Genomic DNA, 15209 nt, shown 5'->3' on the forward strand with positions numbered 1-15209 from the left:
CTTGTTTTTACTGGTTTTAATCACCTAGTCTGTTTGTTTTGGAGAGGAAGGGACCTCTGTGGATAATTCGGCTCCTGGTTAAAACCTTCTGAACAATAAACACTGAAGGAATTTTAACCAGGAAAGTTTGGTTGCAATCTGCAGTCCTCACCGCTAGATGCCACTACCTTCTTAAATCTTACACACTTAACCTTTAAAGTTCTTGTTTTGTCCAATCGTGAGTACAGTTGTAACGATTAGTCGACCTAAAGAAAATTAATTGCCAACTATTTTGATAATCGATTAATCGTTTCAGGTATTTTTCAAACAAAAAATGTCAAACATTTGTTGGTTCTAGCTTCTTACATTTGAGACTTTGCTGCTTTTCCTTGTCATGTATGATAGCGAATGAAGAATCTTTGGGTTTTGGAGTTTTGGTTGGACAAAAGAAACAATTTGAGGACATCACTTTGGGCTCTGGGAAAAATTAATCAATAATAAAAATAACTGTTACTTGCAGCCCCAACGGTGAGTCCAAAGCACAAAGATGTTTGGTTTAATATCATCGAAGACCAAGAAAAGCAGCAAGTATTAACATTTGAGAAGCTGGAACCTGTAAATGTTTGGCCTTTTATGATCGATAGATTGTCAGAATTGTTGCCGATTGATCTTTTGTCAATCAAATAATCATTCAGATCTGCAATGAAGTTTAAACACACTTGCAAAAACATGCACCTTGCAACTGCAATATGATGCTACATGAGATTATTCTGGCAGAAATTACACATCATGATCCAAAGCGGGGACCGTCACTCAGCCGCAGTGGATTTACCACTAAACACCACCGTGCAGAACGCCAAATGCACGAACACAGTGACAGTTGCTAGTTGCCATGCAAACACATTGTCAGCGTGAAGTCAACTCACCTCCTTCAGCTCTTCCTCCTCACCTGACAACTTGGCAAAGCCTGTGTGAAAAAAAAAAACGCTGCCAAAAGGGAGACCATTACCGGTGGGGGAGTCCTGGCTTCAAGTCAGGTCAAATGCAAAAAAAAAAAAAAAGAAGGGAGCCTGTGCTGAATTCCTTCATGAGACTCCAATAAGCAATCAGCACTCCTCCGTGCACTGATGGACCACAGCCCAGCCTCGTCCCTGCCTCTTATCCTCTCCTCTTCCTCTGGATTAAATCCATTGAGTCTCTGTCACTCTCTCTTCCTCCCTTCTCCCTCTCTGTCATGAGCGTAATCACATGTGCACATACTACACAACAAGCCAAGGCGGATGTCCACAGAGCAGAAACAGAGGGCTAGTGTTGGCCAATCGCGGGCTATAAATAGGCTTCTTGAGTTCATCATTGTCTCTTCCTATGATGGTGAAGAGCCTAGAGGGCTTGGAGAGAGGGAGGGGGGGCAGACCAAGCATGCACCATCACTCTCTGCTGGCTTTCACTTCCCTCTCTGTATCGACTTCAGTCTCCCTATCAGTTTCACCTTTCTTCATTCTCCTTTTCTGCAGGGAGATATCTGAGCCATGTCAGAGGCTCCAACATCCATGTGGATTTTTTTTAGGGCTGCAGCTATCGAAAATCGATTAGTTGTTTGGTTTATCAAATGTCAAAAAAAATGTGAAAAATGTCAATCTCTCAAATGTCTTGTTGACCAAAGAAAATTAGGATTAAATTATCCAGAACACATGAGATTGCATGTTGGTGTTTTAGTTTGGATAACAGCAGGACAACCGCACTGATCATACATCCACTCATAAGGTCACATGTGTGATGTGCTCCAATAAGTGTGAGAGACAGTGAACGCCCACTAGTACCATTGTTGAATGCCACAGTGTAAGAGATCACCAGTAAAATGTCAACAGTGCTCTTAATGTTCTAGAGTAGTAGTAGTAGTGGTGTGTCATTATTGTGTCATGAACAAGTCCACATGCACTTATATGAAAACAAAATACTGTTGTGATGATGATGACCATGCATCTCCAAAATTGGATTAAATGTTCCTTTGTTGTCTGAGAAAAATCCTCCACCTCTTATGTTGAAGAAATTATTTGCAAACCCACTGGATCAACTGGAAAAAAAACGCATTGCAACATCAGTTGAAAACAATTTTTTCTTTACTTATGAAAGGCTGGAGTTTTGAAGATACAAATTTTCACAGAGCAGCAATGATTCTTCTGCAAAGAATAGAACTCCTTACATGTAACACAACAGTGCAATCAAATAGCTTTGTCAAAATGCTCAAGCTCTACGAATAAAATCTGCCACAAAAGAGGCTCCCCTCTTAAAATGCACTTGGTTTTTTGTTTTTTAAAATATAGATCAAAATAGAGATCAGGGGAATTTTACAAAAAGTTTTTTTTTTTCTTTTTAAATTATAACAGAAAGAGCAAGAAAATATAAAGTAGACTTTGTGTTCAACCTCACCTAAATCACATATGACCCCTTCAGGAGACAATTGAACATACTTGATTCTATAGCTGATGGTAATGCAGCCTTGTAAACACCTGCTTTCAGTCTGGCAACAATTTAGCTCCAGGGGACAACTGTTAGTATTTCAGGGGTTCCTTCGCAGCCAGCGGATATCCGGGCCAAGGCTTCCTCTTCCACGTTCAGGCCACTGAATAACCATCTTAAGACGCAAAAATTGAGCATATATAGCGTTAGTTCAGACAGGACGCAATGTCAAGCTCAGCTCACGTCCCAGCGACATCAGCTGATCTCAAGCACCCAATCAACTGATGGAGCAGCTGATTGATGGAAGGGAGTCAGCTGATAGATCACATGATTCCTTTCTATGCAAACAATTGGTGAATCTCATTCAGGGCGCCCTATTTAAACTGCTCTGGCCTGTCTACGAGGGCCGTAACGGTACATGTATTTGTGTCGAACTGTTCAGTACGCGACTTTCGGTTCAGCACAACCCTGTACGGAATTATTGGGCGCAGGATATTATTTTATTTTATTTTGTTTTATTTTAATTCTGTTTTTGTGAGCCGAACCATTTAAAATATCTAGTTCCACGACGGACGTAATTGAGTGACGGACCGAGTCCCGTAAATCTCCGCTTTCACTTTGTGCAGCTCATTCTCGCATTTTGACAACATGGCAAGTGAGCCTGACGAACCTGAAGACCCACCCGCAAACAGTCCTCCGTTTGGGAACACTTTGGTTTCAGGGTAAAATACGAAGATGGAAATAAACAAGTGGACAAGACAAAAGCAGTGTGCCGACACTGCAGAACAGCGGTCAGGTATGTACTTGGAAACACGTCTAACATGCTAACGCATCTAAAGCGACACCATCCGAGTTTGAACGTTAACCGGCACGACTAGAAAAAGCAATCTGGTGCAAACTACGATATCGTCGTCGTTTAAAAAGAAAGAGCGTTTCCCTGACCATTGCGCTAAAGAAATAATCAACGCCATTGGAGTTGAGTAAAATTGTTTAAGCTGCACTTTAGATAAAAGCATGTTTTGTTTACTGCACTTTAACAAAGTGGGAAAGCTAAGTAAGTTCCTAGTAAAACTGAATCTGAGCAGGCTTTAAAGCTGACCAGCTGCACTATACTTTTTATTTTAACTGAGTAAAACTGTGAAAGCAGAAATGTACAGTACAGGCCAAAAGTTTGGACACACCTTCTCATTTAATGCGTTTTCTTTATTTTCATGACTATTTACATTGTAGATTCTCACTGAAGGCATCAAAACTATGAATGAACACATGTGGAGTTATGTACTTAACTAAAAAAGGTGAAATAACTGAAAACATGTTTTATATTCTAGTTTCTTCAAAATAGCCACCCTTTGCTCTGATTACTGCTTTGCACACTCTTGGCATTCTCTCCATGAGCTTCAAGAGGTAGTCACCTGAAATGGTTTCCACTTCACAGGTGTGCCTTATCAGGGTTAATTAGTGGAATTTCTTGCTTTATCAATGGGGTTGGGACCATCAGTTGTGTTGTGCAGAAGTCAGGTTAATACACAGCCGACAGCCCTATTGGACAACTGTTAAAATTCATATTATGGCAAGAACCAATCAGCTAACTAAAGAAAAACAAGTGGCCATCATTACTTTAAGAAATGAAGGTCAGTCAGTCCGGAAAATTGCAAAAACTTTAAATGTGTCCCCAAGTGGAGTCGCAAAAACCATCAAGCGCTACAACGAAACTGGCACACATGAGGACCGAGCCAGGAAAGGAAGACCAAGAGTCACCTCTGCTTCTGAGGATAAGTTCATCCGAGTCACCAGCCTCAGAAATCCCAAGTTAACAGCAGCTCAGATCAGAGACCAGATGAATGCCACACAGAGTTCTAGCAGCAGACCCATCTCTAGAACAACTGTTAAGAGGAGACTGCGCGAATCAGGCCTTCATGGTCAAATAGCTGCTAGGAAACCACTGCTAAGGAGAGGCAACAAGCAGAAGAGATTTGTTTGGGCCAAGAAACACAAGGAATGGACATTAGACCAGTGGAAATCTGTGCTTTGGTCTGATGAGACCAAATTTGAGATCTTTGGTTCCAACCGCCGTGTCTTTGTGAGACGCAGAAAAGGTGAACGGATGGATTCCACATGCCTGGTTCCCACTGTGAAGCATGGAGGAGGTGTGATGGTGTGGGGGTGTTTTGCTGGTGACACTGTTGGGGATTTATTCAAAATTGAAGGCACACTGAACCAGCATGGCTACCACAGCATCCTGCAGCGACATGCCATCCCATCCGGTTTGCGTTTAGTTGGACGATCATTTATTTTTCAACAGGACAATGACCCCAAACACACCTCCAGGCTGTGTAAGGGCTATTTGACCAAGAAGGAGAGTGATGGAGTGCTACGGCAGATGACCTGGCCTCCACAGTCACCGGACCTGAACCCAGTCAAGATGGTTTGGGGTGAGCTGGACCGCAGAGGGAAGGCAAAGGGGCCAACAAGTGCTAAACACCTCTGGGAACTCCTTCAAGACTGTTGGAAAACCATTTCAGGTGACTACCTCTTGAAGCTCATGGAGAGAATGCCAAGAGTGTGCAAAGCAGTAATCAGAGCAAAGGGTGGCTATTTTGAAGAAACTAGAATATAAAACATGTTTTCAGTTATTTCACCTTTTTTGTTAAGTACATAACTCCACATGTGTTCATTCATAGTTTTGATGCCTTCAGTGAGAATCTACAATGTAAATAGTCATGAAAATAAAGAAAACGCATTGAATGAGAAGGTGTGTCCAAACTTTTGGCCTGTACTGTATATATATATTTTTCATTCAAAAAATGTGTTAAAAAAAACAGCAGGATTTTATTTTTCACTTTGATATTTCTATTTTCATTCAAACAATGTGAAAAAGCAGGATTTTATATATATTTGTTTCATTCAAAAATTGTGTAAAAAGAGTTAACTGCTGTGGTGGTATGTTTTAATAAGGTTACCAATAATGTACCGAAAAAAAACGAACCGTGACTTGTGTACCGAGGTACGTACCAAACCGAGATTTTTGTGTACCGTTACACCCCTACTATCTACTGTTGCCTCTTCCTCTGCAAGCCGCTTTGCAACCCGCCTCCACCCCAGCTCCTCCTTTTCATGCTGTGTCTGACTCATCAATGTCATTTCTGTTTGTCATTGATGCTGCTCTGTTCTGTTCCTGGGGGTCTTTGCTGCTGCTCTCCCTGCCTTACTGTGCATTCACACCAAAAGCGTCATGAGCGCCAGCGGTCGCTCAGGTCGCTGGCATCGCGCTGCCTGGCAGCAGCTCCAGCAGGTGCTTGCAGCGGCCAAAGGGGCGGGGCCGGCTGCTGCAGATGTGTCCATCAAGGCTGACACGGCTGTTCACTTTACAAGGATGAACAAAAGTATCATTTATGTCGTCACTTTGTATTATCCATGACTTTCATTGCACAATTAAAATAACGCTAATAAACACAGTCAATATAGCCTTTATGAGTCTTTTGTAATTATGATTTTACTCTCCTGTTGGCACGTAGGACCACTGAGAAATGTAATTGGTGGTAAATAAGCAGGAGCTCATTAATCGCACTTTCGGAAGCCTCCTTTGTACTGCATCAGCGTATTTGCTGAGGAAACACAGGGCCCGGAGCCGTCGGGCCGTCTGGGTCCACAGAGTCCTGCAATTGGCTGTTGCTTCGGCAGCGGCGCTGCTCATTTGCATAAAGTTCAGCTTCTCTCAACTTCTACTTGATGCTCTGGTCGCTGGCATCGCGCCGCTCGCTGCAGCCGACGCCCCTGACGCCCTTCGTAGCAAGTGTACATTGAAAATGAATGGCTGCCGGCCACTTATGACGCTCATGACACTTTTGGTGTGAATGCACAGTTAGGCTTTCCATGTAGGCGCATGGAAGAGGCTTTCTGCGTAGGCTGAGGAAAGGCAGAGGGGCCCCCCAACAGAGCCATACTGACAGATATAATACTGCAAATGGAAATAAAGTTTTCTTTGACTAAAGTGGTCCTGACTGAAAAGGACTATGGGCTTATCTCTACAAACAGATAACTGCATACAAATCCAGAAACACATTTTGAAAAGCTAATATAAAGCAAATTACTGTCAGATGATAGCCGACTGGTTCAGAGATTGCATTTCAGCTGACGCATTCCACCTATTTTACTTTCCACCCGACCTGCGCAAGCAACTAAAACACGCTCAAATGTGACTGGTCAATACTATTTGGATTACAAATGGACTACAGATGGAAACCAGAACGCTTCCAATACAAAATCTTGCCACATTGCCAACAAAGTCTGCATTCTCATGCAGATATCTGTGTATAGAGATGAATGGGAATGTGCCTGAACGTGACCAAGCACACATTAGAAAACATAGTTTAGGTTCGGACCAACCATCAACAACAGAGCAACTTTCCATTTGAGTGTTAAGGTACACACATGCAGGATTGCTGGTTCCTGTTTGAAAACCTGCTCACCAGCGGGTAGCAGTAAAAGCCAGCACCAGATTGACTCTTGTTTGGCGTTCCACCTCGCTAAATTTGTGAGGGATTACTTCTGTATGAGTCTATGCATTTTAGGAAAATTGAAGTTTGAAGTATACATATGATTAATCTCTTTTTTGGAGATTTCCTGGGGTTGCTGATATTTGTTAATAGGTCAGACACATGAAAAATATGTGTCAAGTTAACATTACTAGAGAGAGAGACATGTCTGGTTGACCTATTGCCCTCCTGAGTCACATAGTTCAGTTAAACTCATCCAGCAGGTCTCTGGAGACGGTGAGTAATCCACTGAGTAATCCACTGAACAAGACGGGACATCCCCTGCTCTCTGCAGAAGCACTGTGTAAAGCGCTTCTTCTTATATCGGACAGTCAGATTTATAGGATGTCCGCTTGAGATATCACTGTTGCTCATCATGCTTTTACCTGTATTAATGCTTGTCATAGGGACAAAAGCATCAGCGGGAAGTACACACATCCAACACGCGAGATACTGAGTATTTCTGAGAACGTATGAACTAACCCAGAGACAAATCCACCGCAGGAGCTGATATGAGAAAATGTCAAATGTGGTTAGGAGCAAGAATGTCAAATATATACAGCTGTTAGAGAAAAGGAGATGATTCCCTATAGCTTTTTTAAAACACATTACATCATGTTTCTGTATCTCACATTCAATTACTTTTTAATTTGAAATCAATCCAGGACCAGTATCCTCTTCATATACCCCGAATTCTAAGACAATAATACCAAGATGACATACAGTGCAGTGCCAAACAGTGGACTGCTTTTGCTTTTCCAAATCAGACATCTGACCTCAATCCCACCAATCATGCTAAATACCAGACAGATGGAAAAAAGAAAAAGAAAAATCCCTGAAGAAAGAGAGATGGGAAGACGACTGCAGTCCTTGACCGGCAGAGCATCCCCAGGGTGCCTGCATTTTTGGCCACTTGACAGCAGCAGCAACAAGCTTTAAACACTGGCATTTTTTCAGCCTTTAAGTTGATATGGTGAGCTTGATAGCAACAGCTGCAACCCCTCATTGGACAACATTAGCATTCCTTTAAAGTTGCATTTCTGGCCACCAGGTGAATGTTAGTCCAAGATTCACTCCCCATTTAGCTCCGTTTTAGTCTCCTCCAGCTCCTCAGAGACACATCTGGCTCTTTAGCAGCTAAATGTTTCGCTATATTCACCAGCTAGCTGCTAACTATGGTCTGAAGCTCAGGACTGGGCAGGTCGTCTGAAGGGTTTTTAGAGCTTTGTCACAATAACCAACATTGCAGCTGGAAAGCTGCTGGATGGGGGTCAGCAACAAGACAGATTTTAGTCACCTAAATAAAGTCCCATCCTAAAAAAAAAAAAAACAATATCAGTTTAAGTGTGCATTACAATAAGAGTATTTTCACCATTTAATCTTTCCATCGGACAGCTCTTTCCAACAGGAAAGCCGTTAGCAGCTCCAGTTCCCCGTTTATATCCTCATCAAAGCCACCAGACTCCATTGAGAAAAACAGTAATTTTAGCTCGCTGAACACAGGAGCTTCTGGTCTACCACTGCCTCGATAAGTTAGTTAGTTTGTGTTACTGTGTGACTTCGGTGAATCTGAACGAACCCTTTTAAATGCCAAAGTCACACAATAACACAAACAATACGACTAATCGAGGCAGAACTAGACCAGCAGCTCCTGTGTTCAGCATGATTAAATCACTCTTTTTCCTAATGGAGTCTGGCTTTGAAGAGAGCATTAAAATGGCTTCATTTTCCTGTTGGAAATCAATGTCAGACATTATGGTGAAGCAGTAAAAATACTCTCAATATAGCATACACTCTAACTGATATTGATTTTCTTAGATGGGACTTGTACATTGCTCAGCTTCCATGTCGGACTCTAGCCTGCTTCTCCAACTACTACTACTGTATGTAATACACTGTCTATGGATAACTACTCCATACAACCCCACTTCAAAAACACTGAAATATCCCTTTAATGATGTCTGACACAAACATATTTTTAACTGTGTGTAGCTATAATATATATCTCACTAATAATAACTCCATAAACACCTATATATACACACACAACACTACACAATGTTTGCTGTCTTAAAAACAAACTGACAAAACACACATTTAAAATATTTGTTTATATTGTTTAACAGAGAGAATTTGGGATTTCTCAACTTTACATGCATGGATGTCTTGCTGCATTACTTTGAGGTACTTCAGTCCTCAGTGCAGTTATCTCTACTTCCCATTGGGGGTCGCCAATGTGCAGAATTACCTTTAAACTCAACCGTGTGGGCTCCTTTGTAAACAAGTTATCATCCATCCGTTGCATTTTATGTTTCATTCTGACTGTTTTCAGGCAGTATGTTCTGTGATTTAACCAAGAAAGACATTTTTTTTTCATACAAAGAGATGATGTAAATCTTTCCTACAGTCTCCGACTCTTCCCTCCATCAAGAACCACTCTCATTATCTTTCTCCTCCATCTCCTCCCGACATCTCTCCCTCCATCTTAATGACAAATGTTGCTTCAGTCAGTTTGCATTAAATCGAACCCTTTTAAGCTCTTACATCGGACCAGACCTTAAAAATCAGAAATCGACCCAACATGACTTTTCTCTGTGTCCTGACTCCTCCCTCAGTTCAGCCTGGTGTCCTCTCAGCCTCCCTCTGCGTCTCCTCATCAGACCACTGTCTCTCCTCTCCTCGACTCAGCCATCACTTCACACCACAGAACAACCACAGAGAGGATCAGCCTTCGACCAGCGACAGGTAGGTTTGTTTAAGTTGTACGGATACAGAAAAACATAGTTAAATAGATCAATACTTAACTGGAAGATTTGAGGGTAAGGATCAAATTTGGCAAATCAAGAATAAAATGAAATAAAAGCATGTTTTCTTGTAAATTAGATTTGTGATTTAGAGGCAAAGCTAGCTTTTAAGCATTTAATTAAACTATTAAGTGGTGCTGGTTTGCATAAAGTTAAGAGGCATATTTTTAAAATTCGGAAATTTCCTGTTATTGTCTTGGATGAGAGTGAGTTTATGCTTCAAAACCTGTTTCCTGAGCTTCAGCTGATAAGAAACAACCTTGAAAAAAAGGGTGCTGCCACTTTAAAATAAGCAAAACTTTTATTCTAGTCACACTTAGAGACGACACTGAAACTATCCCTGCACAGTGTTTTTTATTTATTTTCTACAACATTGTTTCAGTACCTCAGATCATCTGTATCATAGCTTGTCGGGTTGTCTGAGGGCACGGCTGTAAACATGTATGATTACAAAATAAATGCAGGGAATTTCCTGTTTATACACAGCAGTCTAGTAGATTGCCAGCTCTCTGTGTGGATGCTGACTCTCACCACATGAGGTCATCGCCATAAAAAGACATTTAATTTTAAAAACTCAGAGCTGACACTGGTGTGGTGTTAATACAGAGTGTTTTCTGATGTCATTTTATCTTTTACGAGGTGGTTTGGCGCTATCTGGGCAACGCCAGCAGGTAGTTTGCATTTTTCAGTCAGGGATGAACAGATATGCACTCATTCCAGTACGCTGAAACAAGACAGAGGAAAGAAAGAGCAGCATGTCATAGCAAACTGCTGCCTCTCCTTTTATAGGTATTGTTGCATCTAGCCTCAAGTGTTGCAGATGGCCTCCGTCTGCTGAGCAACACTGATCTGCACACCAGAGGAGAGCTGTTATAAATACAGTAAATGAAAAATGTACACACAGGCTCTCCCTGTGTGCCTCCAGAATGCCTTTCGGGGGAGGAAACAAGTGCGGCTGCTGCCAGAAGACCGTCTACTTCGCTGAGGAAGTGCAGTGCGAGGGGAAGAGCTGGCACAAATCCTGTTTTCTATGCAGTAAGTATTTAAAGTAATCTGCTTTATTCCTCATCTGACGCGCGGTGGTAAATGACTCGGAAATCACAAGGATGGAATGCAGAGTATTTGGCGTCAGGGTATGAAAGTGAGTATCTGCAGGTTTTTGCTCAGACATCTCAGCCCTTATTTGGATCCATTGGAAACATGTGACAAAAGGTTTGGTCTTCCTTATAAGGCAGAGGAAGGTACACACACTCCCCCCTCCAGCACAGACAAGTATTTATCTGACGCAGCAACGCACATTGTGGATTTCCTCTTTAAAATGTCATGCATAGTTTTGTGGTGATGTCACAACTAAGCATCAGTGGAAAAATGTGGGTTTGAGAGCTCAGTTTGTTTGGTGTGCTGTTAAGACAAAATCAATCAGCTCTGTATTTCTAATTTGATTTTTCCCCCTCTTTCTTTGCTGTAAGTGGTCTGTAAGAAGAACCTGGACAGCACAACAGTGGCCGTCCATGTGGATGAGATCTACTGCAAATCATGCTATGGCAAGAAGTATGGGCCAAAAGGCTACGGCTTCGGAGGTGGAGCCGGCACTCTGAGTATGGACACAGGAGAAGGACTTGGGATCAAGCCTGAAGTGTGAGCAAAGCAGCACTTCCTCCTTTTATTTTAACTACTGAGTACCGTAAAAAGGCACATATTGTACATTCAGATTATGAAATGACAAAGTGCATTTCAAAAAATCTCGAGCTGTCTAGTTTCCTCCCTTATGAGCTTCTTAAAACTCTTTTTCTCTTCACAGCCAAGCTCCTTTTCGTCCCACAAACAACCCCAACGCCTCAAAGTTTGCTCAGAAACCCGGGGGCTCAGATGTGTGTCCTCGCTGTGGGAGGACAGTGTACGCAGCCGAGAAGGTTGTCGGAGGAGGCAATGTAAGAAAGACCTACATATGCTGTTATCTCACTTTATAAAATGTGATTTAAATGTCAGTTCTCTTGAACCAACTCTCTGCGCTCTCGTCAGTCCTGGCATAAAGGCTGCTTTCGCTGTGCCAAGTGTGGCAAAGGCCTCGAGTCCACGACCCTCGCTGATAGAGACGGGGAGATCTTCTGTAAAGGTCTGTGTGAATCAACTGATTCGCTTAGTTGGGTTAATTAATGAACAGGTCATTTTTACAGCAAAGATACCAAACATTATGTTGGTTCAAATTTAAAAAATGTGGATTTGCTGATTCATTTTGTCATATGCAACATTAAATTGAACAACTTTGGTTTGTTGGTCAAAAACAGGGAATATGAAGACCTTACCTTGGGCTTTAGGAAACTAGCCGTTTTTTTTTTTTTTTTTACTACTTTCTGGCATCTTAGCCCATACTAGGAATAAAACGATCACAAGTTTCACAATAAACCGCTGTAAAATTCCCAATAGTAAGTTTTATCATTAAACCGTGTTTGATTGCCACGTTTTGAAACCTTACAATAATTACTGTCCAGCCTCAACCAAAGCTAGCAACAGTCTCCCAGATGCAGGAAGCAGCAGCAACGTAGGTTTGTTTTGCCTATTCCTTGTTTACAGAGTGGGTGTGCAGCAGGCAAACCCAGTGATGCTACCGGTCCCTTGTCCTAATCTACAGCGACACAGACACTCACAATATTGACGCACATTCAATATGGTTTACACATGTTTACATAGAGTATTGGCTGTGTTATTATTTCAGTGTTTATCAAAGAAAAAGTGCAGTGCTGGTGATTTTGTTCGTGGTTTTCAGTATGAACTTGGTGAGATGATTTGAACTAGGGATGGGTCACGATTTTCGAATTTCGAATAGTCGTTTTATTTTTGAAAAGTCGATTTTTTAATTTTCAGCTCCTAACCACACGAGGGCAGTATAGGATTGCTGGAGCGGTGTGAGATGGGCTACCAGCTAGTTTGATGCTCTTCTACAAACAGGAGAAACATGCAGAGACTACTACTCCGTGAGGAATGTCCGCAGTCATTCGGGCTTTCGTAGTCGAGCGCACTTCCGCGTTGTAATTTCCTGTAAAAATGTCCGTGAAAAATCCCTGCGATGTGAAAAATACATGCCGAGCAGTCACTGGTGCGCAGAGCTTTGCGCGCACAGGGCTTGCGGACATCCACTTTGAGTCCGCGCGGACCTCCGTGGTGGGCGATTATTCGAAAAATTGTCGAATAGTTGCCACGATTTTCGAATAGTGTTTTTGCTTGTGCTGCCCATCCCTAATTTGAACCATGATAATTTGGGTCACTATAATCCTGTTATGAAATGTTCATACTGTTTCAGCTCTAAACCAAACAATATATCACTTGACTGAGGAAATAATCTGCAAATTAACTGATGATCAAAATAATCTTGACTCCGGTCCCAACATGAAAACAGTTGTCACTAATGAGAAATTATTTTTAGTATTCTTTATAAAACAAATGCAAACTGGGAAACATATAACATAAATGAATCAATACTGCATTAGAGTTCATGCAGATAGGCAGTGTAATTGTGGGACGTCATGTTACTTCAGATGTCACTGGTCAAGTCAAACCTCTGCTGGTCACATCTGGTTGAACCTCAACCTGCAGCGATGAAGCAGTTGCTCTAAATTACCTCAGACAGAGTTCCAGGAGGTCAGCAGCCTCTCTGACCTTTTGCCATTTACTAAATCATGATTTATATTTGAACAAGACTGCATGTTTGTGAGTTACCTAGTTTAAAGGGGCGCCATGCATAACAGAGCGTATGAGTTGTCTGGACAAAGTTCTCAACATGGAGGTGGCTGAGATGGAGGCTAGCAGCTAAAGGTGCTAACTCCATAAACCACCCTAAACTATGGCAACAGTGCTGATAGGGCTATTGGTAATAACTGGGGGGTGGGCGATACGCTTCCACTACGACGCCATCCTGATATTCTCAGTAAATTCCGTATGAGCACAGTGCAATGGAGCAGCAATGACGTAGCTGATGACAAACTAGAGCTTAGATTCCCGACCGTAATTTCCCGCCACTCGGATGGGTTGGGCTCACCATAATAGACCTAGGTTATGGAACCAGCTACTTATCACACCTTGACGGCGCCGCTGGCCGCGCACATGTGAGTTGTCGACGGTGACAACGTGTCCGTCGGTTTTGTGGAGTGTACCAAGTGCAGTACGATGCTGGTATATGACAGCAAAAAGACGGGGAACTCGACACTTAAGAGGCACATGACGAAGGCTTGCCATGGAAAGAAAGTCGAGAGTCAGCCTTCAATGTCCACATTCATATCCTTAAAAAAAATGTTGGGTTTAAACCGGGTCGGGGTCAGACAGAACATTCACGGGCTCAGGTGAGGTCGGGCTGGATTTTGTTGGGCCTGATCTAAGCTCTATGGCAAACACACATGCATTAACGCACACATCCTGCTGGACCGTCTACCACAACAAACCGCAGTGAAGCTCGAATCACAACACACACAGAGGGAGAGTGACTTCCTTCTCTGCTCAGGTTGCCATTACTCCACTATATCTTTACACAGTAAACAGTGGTCTGCTGCTTTATTACTGCTCTGAACCTTTAAATTAGCCGGCTGACAGCTCAACCCTGTGGTTCTTACTCTGCGGCTCTGCAAACTGAGGCATAATAAACCATTAACTTGTGCGATTTAAACTCCAGTCTGTTCAGCACAGTGTTTCTCAGTCTGTGTATTTTCATTCACAGGTTGCTACGCAAAGAATTTTGGTCCCAAAGGCTTCGGCTTTGGTCAGGGTGCAGGAGCGCTGGCTCATTCCCAGTAAAGCCTGAAGCCTCAGCCCATCTGAGACCGACTGGTGCTTCGCTTCCAGGATCCTTCAGTCAATATCCGGCCTATTTTATTCTGCCCGCTCACTCCAGCTAAAGGAATAGATGAGTGAAAGGAGGCACTCAACACAGCATTTTATACAAGTTCACCAAGCAGATTTTGCTCTGTGTTGCATTTGAACCTGGATTTTATATGCCATTTTTTACTGCTTTAAAAAAACAGGGTGTCATGCTTAATATTTACAAAACACTAAAATCTAACTGTGTTTGGACGTGCACATTGTGTGTTTTTAACAGGATAAAAATGAAAACAAATTAAACCGGCTGAGATACTAAGAGACACTTCCACTGTAATAACAAATCTGAATTTGACAAATGTCGAGTTTGGTTAACATCTGAATCAGTCGGCGTCTGAGCGAGAACAAAATAAGATCAACACTTTTCAGGACTGACAGCTGTGAAAAAACAGGCTCACATCACGCTTCAGTTACACTCAAGATAAAGCTTTCATTTCTGCCTCACATGTCAAACGGTGTACATACTGTCTTAAGATATGCTTTGTTGCTGAGACACAAAATAAATATCAGTCAAAAAAAGAAAAGAAACAATAGATTTTTCTGATTCTCCATGATGCAAAGTTTG

At 42.2% G+C, this 15209-nt stretch overlaps 2 protein-coding genes across 7 annotated transcripts in view; one reads left to right on the forward strand and one right to left on the reverse strand.

Moving 5' to 3' along the window:
• Nucleotides 1–15209, reverse strand: part of nav1b (neuron navigator 1b) — a 155416-nt gene that overhangs the window by 122569 nt on the left and 17638 nt on the right. The gene's annotated exons all lie outside the window — the stretch shown is intronic.
• csrp1b (cysteine and glycine-rich protein 1b) lies at nucleotides 9575–15179 on the forward strand. 3 transcript variants are annotated; one of them, XM_049591194.1, is made up of 6 exons: nucleotides 9575–9719; nucleotides 10704–10813; nucleotides 11248–11416; nucleotides 11580–11709; nucleotides 11801–11894; nucleotides 14487–15177. In XM_049591194.1, exons 2-6 carry the CDS (start codon nucleotides 10705–10707, stop codon nucleotides 14561–14563), a joined length of 579 nt encoding a protein of 192 aa, XP_049447151.1. In that variant the 5' UTR covers nucleotides 9575–9719; nucleotide 10704; the 3' UTR covers nucleotides 14564–15177. The 3 variants fall into 3 exon arrangements, with proteins under 3 accessions (XP_049447151.1, XP_049447141.1, XP_049447162.1); XM_049591184.1 differs by having other exon boundaries at nucleotides 9603–9719; nucleotides 10683–10813; nucleotides 14487–15179; XM_049591205.1 differs by lacking the exon at nucleotides 11801–11894 and having other exon boundaries at nucleotides 9603–9719; nucleotides 10683–10813; nucleotides 14487–15179.

The sequence above is a fragment of the Epinephelus fuscoguttatus genome, linkage group LG1, assembly GCF_011397635.1.
Source record: "Epinephelus fuscoguttatus linkage group LG1, E.fuscoguttatus.final_Chr_v1".
Lineage (NCBI taxonomy): Eukaryota > Metazoa > Chordata > Actinopteri > Perciformes > Serranidae > Epinephelus > Epinephelus fuscoguttatus.

Bases quoted from the DNA above. Each gene is read 5' to 3' on its own strand.
- csrp1b (XM_049591194.1), top strand. From the start codon at position 10,705: ATGCCTTTCGGGGGAGGAAACAAGTGCGGCTGCTGCCAGAAGACCGTC. The intron at 11,417-11,579 runs GTGAGCAAAGCA...TTCTCTTCACAG, and splicing joins CTTGGGATCAAGCCTGAAGT to CCAAGCTCCTTTTCGTCCCA. The intron at 11,895-14,486 runs GTCTGTGTGAAT...TTTCATTCACAG, and splicing joins CGGGGAGATCTTCTGTAAAG to GTTGCTACGCAAAGAATTTT.